At 48.9% G+C, this 17353-nt stretch overlaps 3 protein-coding genes across 3 annotated transcripts; all 3 read left to right on the forward strand.

The window, feature by feature from the left end:
- Window positions 1-2403: 2403 nt before the first annotated feature.
- LOC135902389 (uncharacterized) lies at window positions 2404-4285 on the forward strand. The gene is made up of 2 exons (XM_065432400.2): window positions 2404-2672; window positions 3898-4285. The coding sequence occupies exons 1-2, from the start codon at window positions 2541-2543 to the stop codon at window positions 4183-4185; spliced, it is 420 nt and encodes a 139-aa protein (XP_065288472.1). The 5' UTR covers window positions 2404-2540; the 3' UTR covers window positions 4186-4285.
- Window positions 4286-7894: 3609 nt separating this feature from the next.
- Window positions 7895-15558, forward strand: LOC135902388 (uncharacterized). Its single transcript, XM_065432399.1, has 2 exons — window positions 7895-8223; window positions 15039-15558. The coding sequence occupies exons 1-2, from the start codon at window positions 7982-7984 to the stop codon at window positions 15277-15279; spliced, it is 483 nt and encodes a 160-aa protein (XP_065288471.1). The 5' UTR covers window positions 7895-7981; the 3' UTR covers window positions 15280-15558.
- LOC139060211 (uncharacterized) lies at window positions 9069-14063 on the forward strand. The gene is made up of 2 exons (XM_070539207.1): window positions 9069-10170; window positions 10381-14063. The coding sequence occupies exons 1-2, from the start codon at window positions 9091-9093 to the stop codon at window positions 10684-10686; spliced, it is 1386 nt and encodes a 461-aa protein (XP_070395308.1). The 5' UTR covers window positions 9069-9090; the 3' UTR covers window positions 10687-14063.
- Window positions 15559-17353: the final 1795 nt, after the last annotated feature.

Genomic DNA, 17353 nt, shown 5'->3' on the forward strand with positions numbered 1-17353 from the left:
TCCCGCAACTGGTGACAGCACAGCGTCGCTGCTGTTGGCAAAGGCCCTAGGCAACCCAAGCCGTTGCATGCTGGCGTCTCGGCGAACGCTCGTCCCACGCGCGTGCGCCGGTTCACCCAGCAGCGCCGAGAGCTTTGGATAGGCGAAACATCGGACGTAGGCAGTAGCCACGTGGGATAAAAAAAATTATTGGATCTCCTGCAACCAAACATACCGCAGAGAACTTGACAAAGTTCAGCACCTTCCGTCCAGGCTTATGTTTAACAAATACTGTCGTTGCCACTCTCCTACTGATCACATGGAAACTCGCTCAACTCCCAACGCTAGAGAAGTGAACCGAATATGATAGACTAAAATTCCTCTTCTCAGCAATTATACGGGTGTCACACGGCGCACTTTTGATCGTGATCAAGCCCCATCCGGATCGAATTTCTCGGTCGTGATTGGCTCCTTTGCACAAAATACGCGAGAGAGCCAATCGCAATCGATAATTTCAATCCGGATCGGTCCCGATCGAGATCAGCAGTGTACGTGTGACACCGGGATTAAACGTAAAAGTAAGTCATGAGAAGTACTTCCATATGAAAGCTTACGAAGAATCAAGAACCGACACATTACGTACGTACCTTCCTATAGCACGTAATGACTGCTTCATTTGCAGGTAAAATTTCTTTCCTAGAGACATCAATCAATGGAATTCATACCTGCCAACTCTACCGATTTGCCTGGGACACTCGCAAATTCAGACCAATCCTCACGATTATACGGGCACAGCCATAAATCTCACGAGAAACTTAACCCTAGCGAGCGTGACAAAAGAAATAGAAAAGTAGACGCATAATACAGCATAGCCGCGTCGTAATCACCATCATGCGCTAGGTAGCTAGCTGAAGTTAGGTTTAATTCTAAGTCTTTTGTGTGTAGGCTGTGTAGACCTAACTCAGTTCTCTTCCAAGCGAGACATGCGTTCACAGTGCGAGTGACGCAAATGTTTAATAATATACGTTGTATAATGGCCGACTCCCTTAAACTGGCTTCGCTGCTGCAGATACATGTTACGCGGTGACGGATATTGCGAGTGGAAATGAGCCACTGTCACGGGACATATAGTACGTGTTCCTTAAATACACACGCGCTCATGTTCCGTCTCCGATCTCAGTACGAGCGCCGATATGCCACATAACTGTTCTAGCAGCCATTCATATCTGTTTCTGAGGTTTTCTGTGGCCTAGAAAAAAGAAATCAGTTCTGCGGAAGCCCACAATATGGAGGAAGGTTCGTGAAAGTGAAAATTTTCATCCACCCAAGTGTGGAACAAGCTCAAGGAAACCCGCACAGGTTTCGCAGAAAGAAAGCCTCTGAGTTGAAGATAAATTCGTCCTGGTCCGGCTTATCGAACTTGGGACCACGTGCTTGGGACTGACGCCTTCCGAGGCCGGTCGCTCTGCCATTTGAGTTCAAATTTTGACTTTCGTCTGTCATTTAGTGTTTTTGGAAGTCTTGTCATGTAACAGTTTTATATTCTACGCTACAAACTGCGATGTTTCTTCTCTTTTTTTCAACAGGCCCGTTTACATCGATTACGGGACGCAAGTCCTTCAGTAATTTCTTTCCGCAACTTCTGACCTTCTTGCGGCAACCATTTGTTTAGAGTTTTTGTAAAGCTAGTCATATACAGCAGCCATTCTTTCTTAACGAAGATGGTTTGCAACCAACCAAAACTGATCCTTTTTCCGTGATAGTCAACTGTCTTTTTTACCCTAGTCAGTACAGTAATAGTACCTAATTTATGCCGATACAAATATTCCTGCTCCAAATATATGCGTCTGCATTTGACTATTCTATATTAGATACTTACTACTTGTATTCGATTCATATTTGAAAACTATGTACTTTACTTATGCATGCTAAATACGCATTTACGCAGAATACGAACGGTGTGAGTTGCTCTATACAATATCCAACAACACGCATTTAGTCGCGTGCTCCTAGAGTGCTTCGGCATATTGCCCTTCTAGTATTCCAAGACATTCTAGTACATTCCAAGATGCACCATCAGCGGCCGTGTCCTATCTCGCGGGATGAGAAAGCTTTTCATTTATTCTCGGCATTTATGATAAACGCGAAACCAGCCGGTGCACAGAGGGCTGGTATCCGGGTGGATATAACTCTGTACTATGGTGCTTTTGCCCGGATAGCCCCACCCCTACAATTAAGGAGGCTGTTTCAGACAGTTATGGGATTGTGGCGGCCGATCGCACGTCATTGTCTCTATTTCGCCGTTTCAGAGTGAATCCTTGCCGACAATTAGACAGCTTGGCCGAAGGTTCACATGCAGGGAAGCGGCCGATTGTCGCGCCCGTTGTGGGAATGGAACCGGTACGCGGCCGTAGACAGGCTGGGAGAACTATTTCGCACTTGTGCGCGTGCACTCCGTAGAGTGGGAACGTAGCATCGTTGGGAAGGAAAGTCAGCAGTGTAGCTCCAGGCGCGGGGAAGCAGGCGCCCAACGGGGAAAAGAAGAGGAAGCGGCGGGCACCATGGACTCCAAGCAGGATGCGCCAGTGGACGAAGGCCCCACGAGTGGTGCCCCGCAGTATGGGTCGATGACCGGCGGCACCGCAGAAGGAGCGCTGCGGCAATCTGCTGCGGTCAGTCCCTCGCTGGAACAGGTATGCGACTTGCATCCTGCTCATACCTGCGCACACCTAGAGGCAGGCGTGGCTGTCTCATGTGCGCAAGCGCGGTTCCTTGGCGCACGAGGACGTTACAGACCTGTACTGCACTAATTTCACAGGCGAGTGACCGAGCCTGGTTGACCGTCCCTAGTGCAGTACGAATGGTGTACCATGGCCCACTGTTAAAGGAACACGCAATTAGTATATGGCTACCATTTACAGCTAAATAAGAGCACGAAGGCAGGCAGACTACTCTTTAATGCATTTATGTGAGTCTTATTTGTCCTGTCAGCCTTTTTCTTTTTTCTTTTCGATAAAGTAGAAAAGTGTTGATTATATTGCTATTATCAGCGACTATAGTACGGTGTTCCATTTAAACGTGGACTTTATTCTGCAGGGTAGATAGAAAAATTAATCCGGTGTAAATATGTGTAGCGCGAACAGTAGACGGAGACAGTAATGAATTCTCGTTATGAACCCTGATTTATTTATTTATGCTTTACCCAGGGCGGGAGGGGGGAGGGTAGAATTCGAAAAATGATAATGTTATCAGCAGAGCTTCTATCGCGATACATATTAACGAAGTTCAACAACACAAATATGTTAACATGGGCTGCAAAAGCAATAATTAAAACAATAATTATAATTTTGGCAGCATTTCTGTGAAGATAGATGTAAACGTTGTTCCAAAGTAGGAATAAATTAACATGGGCTTCAAGGTAGTCGAAGTGAGCAAGAACGCGCACTCCCTTCAATAGCGCAAAGAAAACATCACTAGACAGAACACTCACGCCATCGGAAGGCACTCTATTACAACCACGAATTGTTTATGTAAAATAATACATACTGAGCAAATCTGACTTTCAGGCATGTTCGCGGACATTTAGCGAGGGGTCATCGCGTTGTGACCGGTGATAGGATTCGCATTATATATATCTCCCTTTGTATACCAGCTGTGCAATGATAGATACTATGTAAAAGTTTAAAACGGAGTGCTTTTTGTCGACTCTCTAGGGTCTCCCACTTTAGTTCTTTGACATCTGTCGCACTGAAATTCACACCACATCTCCCTGAAACATACCGAGTGGTTGAATTCCGTATTCCCCAAATCTCTTCTGTGTCACCCGCTGCCCAACTTTGCAGCATATCGTGTTTGTGTGCACGCCTGACCAGCGCTCAGCGCGAATAAAGACGCGTGACGACCCGAGCCTCGTCGCAGGTGCTGCAGCAGCTTCAGCGCGAGCAGAAGCGCGACGGCCGCCGCGTGCTCGTCGGCTTCGTCGTCATGGCGCTGGCCATCGGCTTCGTCGTCCTGGTGGTGCTGGCGCGCGTGCTGCTGGACGAGGCGTCAGGGGGCCGCCGGCCTCCCGCTCGGCGCAGCCAATCGGAGGCCAACCGCGGCCGACGCGCCATGATCGAGAACGACTCGGACTTCGAGACGCTCGGCGAGGCCGACGCGCGCCTTCTCGGAGACCTGCTCGGTGGGAACCGCACTTATCTGCGATGAACCGTCGAGGGGGACTGACTTCTTACCCGTGCACTTTGTTGTGTCTTTGTTTCCATTTGAGCGAGTGATTAAACGTCTATATTTAAACACAAAATAACAATATTGTAGGGGGATTGAGTCTGCGACAAGAAGCAGCGATATAGCCAGCACGGAGACGACGACCAATAAAGCTGACAACGACGGAAGACGATCAGCACAACGGAAACGGTGACGGCTCCCAGATTACGGATTACAATATTGTTGACCTTATAAGGTTAATGGCCGTAGCCACAATGGTTGGTTTAGCGAAAAAACGGTGGCCTATTACAGACGAAAAGGGAGAGAGAGGAAAAAAATAGCATAGAAACTCCTCTGGGAGTTTTCTAAGTATGCGTAGCATTCTACAATTTGCTCATCTCCTTGCAGTCCGGTGCCAGTATCAATGTTATGAAGCTTGATTCGACCAGTATAAAGCTTACGACCCCTTATCAGTCGTTATCAAACTTATCTGACTAAATCCGACACTTGTCAACCCTTACCGGGCGGTATCAAACTTAACGCAAGCGATCAGATCGTTATCAACCTTTGCCTGTCCTTATCAACTTTATCGGACATGACCCGACCCTTGTCAACCGTTGAATTGAATGCTATATTTCTTGATGGCGCTCACTACGGTGAGGGGGCCCGTCAGAATAGTCTATAAAGCTTTAGCTCGGGTGCTCCTATGTAAATACATGTAAAAGGAGAATTCGTTTTTCTCAGCAACCACTGCACCAAATTTGACGAGGTTTGTTGCATTTGAAAGAAAAACGTAACATCTAGTGACTGTTTGTTTCGAATTTTCGATTTAGGTCGTCAATATTTTATTAAAAATGAGCACATATTGAAACTTATCAGAAAAGGAAACTATCAAGTTTACAACTCTCTAACTCAGCAACGAAAACATCACAAAAAAGGCAACCAACAAATACAGTACAGGGATACATAAGAGTAAAATAAACTAATATAAACTAAAATAGAAGGCCTACGGTAAGTACTAAGTTAGACATGTGCATGATGTAAACAAGGTAAGTGGAGGCTGTTGAACTTGGGTGTCAGTAAGCTGATTACATTCAGTTATTGACCGCGGAAAGAAAGAGTATTTAAAGAAGTTGTTACGTGTGCGAAACGGAGCAATTGTTAATAGGTGTCTTTGTCTAGTGGCATACCCGGATGAAAAGGTTATTACGTCTGAAGTGTCTAATTTATAGTGCCCCTTTACAATTTGATACATAAATTCTATAGCTTAGATGACCGGTTTCTTTAGGTTATTTGTGACAAGTTGGCTCTGGTTAAAAGGGCAGAAACAGAAGAACGTCAAAAGCTGTTACATATGAATCGCACACCCCTTTTTTCAATGTTGTTAATATTGGTCCGAGCGAAGGGGTCCCATATTGTGGCTGCATAATCTAATGATGGGAGAATAAACGCTTTATATGCGGTCATGCGGACATCAGGAGTAGTAAATTGTAAAGCTCTTCGCAAAGCCACGCAAGTTCTTTCAGTTTTAAAGCCAAACAAGAGAGAGATAAACTATACTTTATTGGATATAATCACGGTTATGGTAATGATAAAGCCCCACAGTCCAGAAACTCGCTGTTCGCATGCATCGTTGCCGATTCGATGTAAGTGGCCAGGTATTGTTGCTGCCAGGTGGATGTGGCCCGACTCGGCGGTGGATGTATGTACACATGGAGGTCGGTTATCGGCGCGCCTTACGAGTTACATGGCCTGCCCAGCTCGATTTTACCGCGATGGCGTTAAGGGCCCCGCGTGTCAGAATACCCTGTGTCGGCGCTGGCCTCGGCGGAGTTGTCCATGAGCGAAAATTTCCGTGGGTAGCTAGGTCTTATATGTGACTCGTCTCGCTCTATGACATGCGGTATATGCGGGTTATATTGCCACAACATTCTATCGCCAAAGTTGCTCATACCTTACATTCGTGACAAAGTTATTCCTCGGAATTTCGAGAATGACAGCCCACACACAAGTGAATCAAAACACCGACAGCGCATACCTTTTATGTTAAACCATCTCAGACTTAAACATTATAAGTGCGAAACAATAACATAAACCTGAAAGTGATGTATTCTTCTGGCGTGGCTGTGCACAACCTCCGGGATCGGCCCACGCAAGAGGCCGCGTTTCTACCAGAAAGCTCGCCTTCGCGCATCGCGTCCGCCGCCAGCGTTTCCCCGTAAACATTACGGTTACACAAGCTGCAGTTGCCGGGAAGCGTGAGAATCAGTCGGAGATCTTTGAATGCTGTCACGTTCCACTCTTAAAGACGAAGCTTAAGCGTCTTCGAGTTTTTTTTTCTTTTAATTCAGCTGGAATATCGGCTCCTCCCCTTTGCTCTCTAATCGACACTGCTGTCTTCTTATCTCTTAATGTTACGCCTAGAATTTTTCGTTTCGTCGCTTGATCATTGCGCGGTCCTTAACATATTTTCAAGATTCTTTGTTACTATTCAAGTCCATTGGCATTTATTAAAGTTACAAATGAGTGCCAAAGGAAAGGAAGTACATACGAGGACGGCAGAGAATTAGCTGTCGTGAGGAAATATGCAGGCATAACTTGCGATCAGCTAGCGCAGTACAGCTATAAAATTGGAGATCGCTGGGAGGGGCCTTCGTCCTGAAGTGGACATAAACATAGGTTGATGATGATGGAGGTCGGGGTGCGAATTCCCAGAGAATGTGTGTTGTGTTGGGATGACCGTTGCAGTACCTGTACTATGAGACTCACTGGAAGATGGGTCTTTAAGTGATCGACACTGGTTGAACAAAGGGGTACCCTCAGGCTGAAGCCAACGTTCCGATAAGGGAACTTGTCTTCGCCCAGACGAAGGAAAGCCCCACTGTCGAAACGTTAGCTCCAGCGGTCTCCCTCGTTCCACCACCATTAATTATTTTAAATTTTAAAGTGTCCTGGTGGTCAAAGGCAATCGCACAGGCACGATGGTCTTAAGAAACGCTATAGCACCTGCAGAGCTTTGTGCGCCGATGAACGTCGACGTGTCCTTCTGAGTGCCTCATTAAATAGTGATAAGCCTAAAACGAGGATGGATGGATGGATGCAAAACTTTAATGAAGGTCCTGAGGTACGCGACTGAGCGCGCTGCGGGCCGCTCCCACGTCGGGACAGTCAGGCCATGCCCGACCGCCGCATCGTGGGTCCTCTGGACAGCCCATAGTTGCGCCCCGGCATCGGGGCTCTCGATAGCGGAGAGCCACTTGTCCTCATTGATTTGTTCTGTGCCCCGTAACGAGGGGCAACGCCAGAGCATATTGCTACGGAATAGTATTTCCAATGACGAAGAGGCGAGCAGTAAGAAGATGACGACGACGATTGGAGGCTAGCGCGGGCTGTTGCCTCTTGGCCAAGTGCGGCGTGTTACCTTGTAAATATACGTGTATATAGCTTTTCATCTGCGTCGTACGCAACAATATGGTCTAGGCTAGCTAAATCATTGCAGTGCCTGCAAGAACTAGTGACATCGGTGTCGGGATAAAGCTTTATCCCGACACCTAAAACGAGGGAAACAATAATAATAAAAGAAAAGCCCAGTTCCAGAATGAGCGGAAAAGAAGGAGGAAACCTAAGGTCTAATATTCTAAATTCTATTTGGTTATACTCTTATTAAAACACTCGCAAAACTCTTGGCCGACTGCATGTAGTGGGCATGGGTCATTGCTGGAAGACAAGAACAAGAACGAGAGGAGCCGCGACGGTCATTTGTATCGGGGACCAGCAGCCGCATCTAGCGAAAGCGACAATGGCCAAGAGTAAGCGCAAGAAGGAGCGCGACGGCGACAAGCAGCCAGCAGCACGGGGCGATCCGGCGGGCGTCCCTTTCTCTCCGCAAGCTGCAGGGCAGCCCTCGTCGCCGGGCGGCGTCCAGCGCGGCCCCGCGATTTCGTCGGCGGCACAGGCGGGCTTCCCGTACGTGTGCGGCTCGCCGCCCGTCATCAGGGCCGGACACCTCGTCTACTCGCCGCCCGTCGTCACGTCGCCCAGGTGCGCGCGGCTAAAAGGGGACGCTGCGTAGCGCGGAATCGCGGAATGCCACCAGCTCGATCTCTAGCACTGTTAAAAGGGCACGAAACAGAAATGCCATTTCGACTGATAATCTTTGAAGACTCTATTCTGGTTGATTTTCTGGTAAGAGGTTGATTATCAGAAGAAATAATGAAGGTCGAAGTTTCTTTCCCCCCCCCCCTTTTTTTTTCGCACCGAAACGCAGCGCCGATACGTCAGCGTAACGTCAGAGATTTTTCCAATTCGGGCCAATGTGGCTCAGTTCTTGCAAATCGATAAGTTCAGCTTTTAGGTCTTTTAGAATGCAATATGTAGTCCATCTACCTGGTGTTTCAGCAAATACCTTAATAAAATTTAAATTACCTGTGGTAGATAGCACAGTTCTAGTCCATGAACTGGTTTACTCCTAGAGGCGGACATTATTTGCACATAAAATAGAAATGCATAATCGACTAATTAAAAATGACTAATTATGTTTTTACTAATTATCTTATAGTACATACTGATATTTCCATATTCTAGCCGTAGCGTTCACAAGGCGGATCCACGTGGAATGAATTCTCAGGCTGATACCAGTTTCGAGATGTTAATCCCCGAACTTTGAGGAGAAATGGTAAAGCCCCTCCATCCACGCGCCACCGCCGACCAGGACACCTGAAAAAAAAGCGGCAGTGGTGCGTGGATGGAGGGGATTTAGTTGCGGGGACTTCAAGGCGGCGTCCCCTCTTTTGTTATTGCGTCTCTTCTTAGTACTTCTTGGCGTTATACAAATTTATTTACTGATACAGCTCACAATTATTTTTCTCTTCTGATATGACGGGTGGAAGAAGACGAGGAGGCGTGCGGATGTGTCTTGCGTGCGCTTCCGAAGAGAGAAGAGAGAGACAAGATGGCGGCCACGGCCACGTGAGCACCAAATCAATCAAGATGGCGGGGAGGAAATTGGCGCTGCGCTCCGTGGCGTCACAGCAACCACGCCTACCTATTGGCTTGCATAAGGTGATAATCCGACCGAGCGGAGGATTGAAAGCTCTATCTTTGGGTGGAGACGTGAAGATATATGAGATTGTTCGAGCCGCTGCGGGCGTGAATTTGAAGGAGGCTAAGGAAGACATTATTCAACTTAACACCAAGCAAAACACCATTTTGGTGGGCACCATGAGTGAAGAAAGAATGCATCGGTACCTGAAGATAAAAATACTTCAGGTTGATCAGGCAAAATACGAAGTAAACGCCTACCTGTCAGCCCCCGATGGCAGTGGCAAAGGAGTTATTCATGGGATCCCGGTGGAACACACGGAAGCACAGATTCTGGACAACCTGGATTGTTCAAGGAACCCCAAAATCAGAGGGGTCAGAAGAATGGGGAAGACATCGACCTCAGTTCTGATACTCTTCGTAAACGATAATGTGCCGTTTTGGATTTATTATGGAGGCGGGCTCCTCAAGTGCTTCCTCTACAAAAAGAAGTTTGAGGTGTGCAACGCATGCGGACATCTTGGGCACCGCTCTGATGTGTGTCCGGACCCGGACGACGTCAAGTGCCGCGGCTGCGGTACGGTGAAGCCACCGGATGGACACGTGTGCGATCCCAAATGTGCTCTTTGTGGAAAGGGACATGAACTGGGCAACAAGAAGTGTCGCGAGATCTACCGAACTCCGTACATCGTCAGGAAACGCCGGTGGGAGCGGAAGCTCCAAGAAGAGGAGGCGAAGAAAACACCCTCGTCTGGGCGAAAAAGCCGATCAAGAAGCCGGGAGGGCTTCCGGAGCCGCTCCGGCTCCTTCCCTCGCCTCGATCACCCGGGCCGTTCCAGCTCCAGGGGCTGCTCCAGCTCCAGGGATCGTTCCGGCTCCGGGGTCCACTCCGGCTCCAGGGCAAGATCGTCGTCAAGGCCGAGGAATGAAGCCAACAAGCAAAGGGAGGTGAGCTGGGTAGATAAGGTCTCCCCAAAAAATACAGAGTCCGAGGAACTCGCCAAGATGAGAATCACGGTAGAGAAACTCATTAAAAGAGTAGATGACCTCGAAAAGGAAAACGCTATGCTAAAAAGAGAGAAGAAAGTAGCTAACGCAGTCAAAACCGCTAACACGATTGGAACCCACCCAGCCGTTGAAAGCACTGTGGCGATGCAGGTAGATGACACCCGCTCCCCACCTCTGAAAAGGAAACCAGGCGCGAACGCGCCACAAGAACCCACAATGACAGATCTGTGCAAGAAAATGGACGACTTCCAGGCGAGCTGGGAGGCAAAGTTCGCATCAGTCATCCAAGCCATCCAGGCGCTATCGGAAGAAAGCCAGAAACACAGGGCTGCGTTGGTGAGCATTAATAACTGGCAGAGGGAAACAGAGCAGAAAGTACATGGTGGTTCTCAGACGGCTGCGACCCTAATACCACTGGGTGATAATCCACAATTCAATCATGGCCAGTCACAATAAACACACGATTTGGCAGTGGAATTGCCGCGGGTACCGTCGCAAAAGGGCGGTCCTACAGCAGCTCCTTCTTGGCAAAGACAATCCGGACGTAATCGCTTTACAAGAAACTGCGGGGATGGCAAAATTATCGGGCTACATATCATTTAGTACAGGTGATGGAAGATCCGGGGTAACCACCCTGGTCAGGAGAAACTTGGCAGTCGTTAAGCACGACACGGAGGTTATCAACGTAGACCACGTCCTTGTTGAACTCATTCCAGCAAAGAAGAAAGAAGGCAGCCTCTTTGTTCTCAATATCTATAGCAGCCCGAAACAAAGGAAGGCCCGATTTGGACCTCTTCTCCAAAAAACTCTGCGTATTGCCAACAGGCAAGCTTTGGTAGTGGTGGGAGACTTTAACGCCCAACACGCTGCCTGGGGGTACAGAAAAGAAGGAGTTAAGGGAAGGGAACTCTGGCTGGATGCACAGCAAGAGGGGCTCACCTTAATGACCGACCCCCAAACCCCCACTAGAACGGGGAATAGTGTCAGCATAGACACCTCACCCGACCTCACATTCGTCAAAAACGTGGGAGATGCAACCTGGGTTAATACCCAGGAAAACCTAGGTAGCGATCACTTTATTCTCGAAACAGCGGTGAGCGCAGGCCCTGCCAGGAGAAAAGGCAGAAACCAGCTAATTGTTGAATGGGATGCCTTTCGCGAAATAAGAAGGGAGACGGCAGGGAGTGAGATAAGGGATATTGATGAATGGGCTAAGAAACTAGGCCAGGACGTTAAAAACGCAACCAAGGAGATAACGGAGGATTCTGCACTGGAGATAGCGGACAGCCACCTCCTCCATATGTGGGAGGCTAAGCTCAGCATGGAAAAACGGCTCAGGAGGCAAAGGTGGAACCGCAATCTCAGGAGACGGATCGCTAGGCTCAATAAAGATATAGAAGATTACGCGCTCAAACTAACCAGGCAGAACTGGGAGTCCACCTGCGATAGGATGGATGGAAATATAGGCCTAGCTAGGACATGGAATCTACTCCGCTACCTGCTGGATCCACAGGGCTGCAAAACAGCGCAGCGACAGAACCTTCAAAAAATTCTTCACTTGTACGAAGGTACGGAGGTAGATCTAATGAAGGACATACAGGAGAGATACATAGGGGACACTAGCAAGGAACCCCTACCTAACTATGAAGGCGTAGGCAACTCCAGCCTAGACGAACCCATCAGCGAGGCGGAGGTCCGGGCGGAGATTGCCAAGCTCAAAACCAAATCAGCTTCAGGCCCGGATGGCGTTAGCAATAAAATGCTACGCAATCTAGACGATAACTCTATAACTGCATTAACTAACTTTATGCAGAAGTGCTGGGAAGAGGGTAAACTACCAAATCAGTGGAAAACCGCTAAGGTGGTGATGATCCCAAAACCAGGCAAGAAACTCCAGATAGAGAACTTAAGACCTATCTCTCTAACCTCTTGTGCAGGCAAGCTTTTGGAGCACGTTATTCAAACGCGGCTCAATAACTACATGGAGGATAATGACCTCTATCCGCATTCGATGGTGGGCTTTAGGCCCAGGCTCTCCACCCAGGACGTGATGCTGCAACTAAAACACCAAATCATCGATGCGGAAACGGGGGACGCAAAGGCAATTCTAGGGCTTGACCTAGCGAAGGCTTTTGATAACGTCACACATAAAGCCATTCTTGAGAACCTTCAGGACTTGGGAGTAGGCGTACGAACCTACAATTACATTAGGGACTTCTTGTCAGACCGAGAAGCAAAAATCCAGATTGGAGAATGCCAATCGGATGACATTAAATTAGGCAGCAAAGGGACCCCACAGGGCTCTGTGCTCTCGCCGTTTCTTTTCAATGTGGCCATGATCAAACTCCCTGAAAGACTGGAGGCTATTGAAGGACTAAATCACAGTATATACGCTGATGACATTACGTTGTGGATAGCTAGGGGCAGCGATGCCCAAATAGAGGAAACCCTCCAAAGAGCTATCCAGGCAGTTGAAGGTTATGTCGGACCTAGGGGACTTAAATGTTCACCGCAAAAATCGGAACTGCTTCTATACCAGCCGAAAGGCAGGGCCAGTAAGGAGGAACCGCAAATCTCTCTCACAGCTGGGGGGATCCCCATTTCAAAAGTGGACAAAATCAGAGTTCTGGGACTTTTTATTCAGGCCAATGGTTTTAATGGCGAAACAATAAGGAGACTAGACGGCTGCGCACTGCAGACCATGAGGCTGATCCGCAGGATCGCCAACAGGCGGTCCGGGATGAGAGAAGCGAATCTAGTTAGGCTAGTCCAGGCCTTTGTGATAGGTAGAATAGCTTATGTTGCTCCCTTCCTCAGTTTTAGGTCATTCGAGAAGAAGAAGATTGATGGCATCATACGTAAAAGTATAAAACAGGCGCTGGGGCTTCCCATCCGCACTGCAAATGAAAAGCTTTTAGCTCTAGGGCTCCACAACACGCTTGAGGAGATTATTGAAGCAGTGAGGATCTCGCAGTATGAGAGACTTGCGGGAAGCCCTACGGGCAGGAAAATCCTAGCTAGGCTAGGCATAAACTATGAGGGGCAGGAAGGCATCAAAATAGACCTGCCGCGAAGCGTGCGGAACCGACTAATAATCCCACCACTACCTCAAAACATGCACCCAATCCATCACAAGGAACGCAGACAGAAACGGGCCGAGGCTCTTGAGAAGCGTTTCAAAAACTCGAAGGACGTGCTCTACGTTGATGCTGCAGACTATGGCAACGGCCGCATGGCCCTAGCTGTAGCGAGCGCTGAAACTAGATTGATAGCCAGTGGCACAGTTCCAACGGATTGCTCTCAAATTGGAGAAGAATCTGCCATAGCACTTGCAATTGCAAGTACTTCGGCCAAAATTATAGTCAGCGACTCTAAGGTTGCGGTGATGAACTTTGCCAGAGGCAGAATTTCTCCCGAGGCGAACAGAATCCTGCAGACCTGCAGAGATAGCAGGAAAATTGAAATAATCTGGGCACCTGCGCACGCCTCCCTCGCTGGGAATGAGGCGGCCCACGAATTAGCTCGAGGACTCACATTCCGAGCTGGTGGGCTAGCCGAAGGCTTCACGGGGCGAGACCGCTTAGTGTGCTACAGAGAGATCACACAACACTACAGACTAGGGCGGGTTAAATATCCTCCGGCTGATGCATCCTTAAACAAGAGCCAGGCCTCCACTTGGCGTCGCCTGCAAACCAACTCGTTTCCAAGCCCGGTGTCGTGCAGCCTCTACTACCCGGGTCAGTACTCTAGCCAGTGTAAGCTATGTAAAGCCAGGGCTAATCTTAATCACATTCTGTGGGAATGCCCACAGGCTCCCTCTGAGGGAAGAATAACCTCTTTAGAGCAATGGGAGACCTTATTACTCAGCTCCGATCCGGAGACTCAACTGAAGACCGTCCAACTGGCCGAAAACGCCGCTAGGGTCCAAGGACTCCTGGCCGTCGTCTAGGTGGGAAGACTTAAAGCCTTCCCTACATCTGTTGGACAAATAAAGTTTTACAATCCAATCCAATCTCTTCTGATATCCTTTTAAAACATCGCGGAGACTGATGCGGTTCAACATCTGAAACAATCCACCTGGAGTGCGGTGGAGCGGGAGGAAAGGTTCTTCATAAGAAGCTTTTCAGACACGAGATACTACAGCTTAAAACCGCTATACAAGCGCGACGCTGACCAACACTAGATCACTTAACACTTGTATCGTTTCTATCAAAGCTCTATATTAATTTATTTAGGCTCTATTGAATTTTCGCGTCAAACGCTCAACGCCGGTACAGTCAGTGTGACGTTATGAATATCAAAGGTATTGCCTCATACCCGGCCAGTATTTCGAATATTGTTCTGTCATTGGTTTCCTTAGAACTCAATACAGACCTCCTTTAATTACCAGCAGACAATTAACTAGACCTGAGTGGACGCTGTCAAAACGACCTGTGGAGAAACAACGCTTTTGCCACGCGGAAAGAGGGGACGACATACACGAGAATGTACGCCAACAGTGCACTGTTTTGGGCCGGTTCGTACATACTCGTTGGGCGAGGAAACATCGCGTTTCCGTCTAACCAAGTCACATGTCGTGGTAAGTGGGGTCGTTTCGCTATTGTATAAGTCTAATTTACAGATGCACCTTAACTTATTGCACCCCTCTAATGTCCCTATGAAGGTTCTGCACTAAAGTCGACCATTGCATGAATTACCAGCGGACTGACTATGTGAACCCTCGTACGAAAGCTTAAATATAACGAACTGAAGCAGGTTACGCGCATGCCAGAAACGGAGGTCGAGTCCTGAAAACTCGCTGCCTGCAGGTCACCGCGTAGCGGACCAACGAGCCCCGGCTTCCACGCGGGCATTCCGCTGATCGCTGAGCAGTTGCGCCAAAGCCAGCAGGCGGCCAAGAACCGCGTTATCGTCACCTCGGTCGTGGTGCTGGCCGGCGTGGTGCTCGTCGTGGTGATCGTGTGGGCCCGACTGTGGCGTGACGACGTCATGGCCAACCGGGAGCCGCCACCCGTCACCACGCCTAGGGCCCGTACCGAGGGCAGCTGACAACGGGCGAGAGCACTAAGCGGCAACCATGTGGGGAACGTATTCGAGGCGCGGCGCGCACTGCACAATCGCCGCACTGCATCTTTTTAGCCTGTCCGTACAACGCGTTACGCAATTCCGCAATACCGCGGAGGCGTAACCAGACCTAGTGACGCCGGCAACAACGTAATTATTAACATACAGCAGCTACCTTTCACACTATTTCGACGAGAGCAGCATAAAAAAAAAGGACACTTTGTGTTTCAACAACCCTCCACAAGATGTTGTTACTCAACTCTGCTTCCTTTCTCGTTTTTATCTTCCGGTATTACATAAAATACATATAAGGACAGCTTAGAACTCCCTAATGCAGCAAGCTTATGGTTACACGTAGTTTATATGTGTGATGTGCTGTAGTTACTGCGCATTGGTGTAGAGACATGGGGCGACCCCACGCTTAAATTACATCGCAAACACGTTCCATGTGCTTGCCGCTTTGCGTTCGGAAGTGTAACGGCGCGCGTTTGCGCTGTTTCTACTGCAGTGCCCACTAACCGTAGTATGAATGCAACGAAGACAATGAGAGCGACCAAAAACAATGTGCGAAGCTACATGGCGGACGCTTTATTATTAATATTATTACTTCGATTGCATAAGCTTTCAGCCAAGTATAGCTTTTCACTTCTAGCTGCGCACGCATTTTCTGTTCTCTTATAAACACCGTTTGTCATGACTATGAGAACTGGTTCACGTTTGACAAACAATGTCTTCAGGAGTGACAAGGTGCACTTACACTCTCCTTCCGACCACTAAGAGGCATACGTAAGTGTGAATGGGCTCTCGAGTCAGTGCTTCATACCGAGGCACGGGCGGTTTTGTGCGAAGCGAAGCCAAAGAAAAAAAAAAGGGGGGGGGGGGGAGGAAAAATCCGGCAGGACGCGCCTCACGATGAATGTCGACGTTAACTCGAGTAGCAGTGAAGCAGTCTAGTGAACTCACCGTAGTCTCCGTAGAGACGGTTCCGTATGAGGTGTGAATGCAGCTGTGTTGTGGGTTGCTCCCTCGCGATTCTTTCTGTACACGTAGCACAATCTAGCGGCGCTGCCGTGAAGCCTGCACGTGGTGCACGTGTGTATAGGTATGTATACAAACAAGATTGTCTGTCGCGAGTTCGATTCTTCCCGGCACCGGAGGAATTTTATATGATCTTTTGTAATTGAAGGGCGGCATATACTCGGTTACCTAAGTTGGCGTAGGAGAGGTTTACTGAAGAGCGGCACATATCACGTGCCCCTGGGCACGTATCCAGTCACCCGACATGGCGTCAGAAAAGTTCCTTGTAGAGCGGCACATAGCCAGTGGTAGATACTCAGTGACTCAAGTTGAGCCGATGGCTGGTTTCGAACCGGGTTCCCTCTGCACAGCAGGCCAATGCTTTACTCATTGGACCATGGACTACCAAGTGACCCAAGTTACTCCAAGTGGCGTCGGCCGCCCAAGTGGCATCGGCCGCCGCCCGGGCGCGCTCGACCAAGGCCCTTTGGGCCTGCAGGTCATAGCAGCCGAGCAGGGTCGCCTCCAAGTCCTCCTGAGTAGAGTTAGGGTGAGGGGCAATAGCTGGATTAGATGGGCAGGCCCACACCATGTGGTAGATGCCCGGAGAGTTCTCCGCACAGCGCGGACAACTGCCCGTGAAAGAACGATCAAAATGTTTGAGTGCTGCCGGTCACAGCAGAATGTTCGTATAGAGACGGAGTAGAAGCCGCTCCTCCGTCTTGGATAGTCCTTTACTCGGGCGAGGGTAAAGGCTATGGCCAGATTGATAATGCAGGACAATGTCTTTAAAATAATACGTGGGATTGAATTCGAGATGCTGATCTATGGCGTCGAGAAAGGAAGCCCGGAGAAAGAGCGTGCGGGCGGCGGCATTGGCTGCCTCATTCCCTTCGAGACCCATATGAGCAGGAGCCCATACTATGTTCCGGTGAGCGGGGTCCCCGGTGTAGGTGCAACTTTGAAGTAGTCGGTAGGCTAAGTATGGAGCCCAGCCTTGCTCGACGTTCCGACAGGCCTCTCGCGAGTCGGAGATAATTGT

This window comes from Dermacentor albipictus, chromosome 5, assembly GCF_038994185.2.
Source record: "Dermacentor albipictus isolate Rhodes 1998 colony chromosome 5, USDA_Dalb.pri_finalv2, whole genome shotgun sequence".
In the NCBI taxonomy this organism is placed as follows: Eukaryota; Metazoa; Arthropoda; class Arachnida; order Ixodida; family Ixodidae; genus Dermacentor; species Dermacentor albipictus.

What these genes read in the sequence shown, in the direction of transcription:
- LOC135902388 (XM_065432399.1), top strand. Translation starts at nt 7,982, where the DNA reads ATGGCCAAGAGTAAGCGCAAGAAGGAGCGCGACGGCGACAAGCAGCCA. An exon ending in CCCGTCGTCACGTCGCCCAG is followed by an intron (nt 8,224 to 15,038) that starts GTGCGCGCGGCT and finishes CGCTGCCTGCAG; the next exon opens with GTCACCGCGTAGCGGACCAA.
- LOC139060211 (XM_070539207.1), top strand. Translation starts at nt 9,091, where the DNA reads ATGTGTCTTGCGTGCGCTTCCGAAGAGAGAAGAGAGAGACAAGATGGC. An exon ending in AAGCCAACAAGCAAAGGGAG is followed by an intron (nt 10,171 to 10,380) that starts GTGAGCTGGGTA and finishes GTGGCGATGCAG; the next exon opens with GTAGATGACACCCGCTCCCC.
- LOC135902389 (XM_065432400.2), top strand. Translation starts at nt 2,541, where the DNA reads ATGGACTCCAAGCAGGATGCGCCAGTGGACGAAGGCCCCACGAGTGGT. An exon ending in TCAGTCCCTCGCTGGAACAG is followed by an intron (nt 2,673 to 3,897) that starts GTATGCGACTTG and finishes GCCTCGTCGCAG; the next exon opens with GTGCTGCAGCAGCTTCAGCG.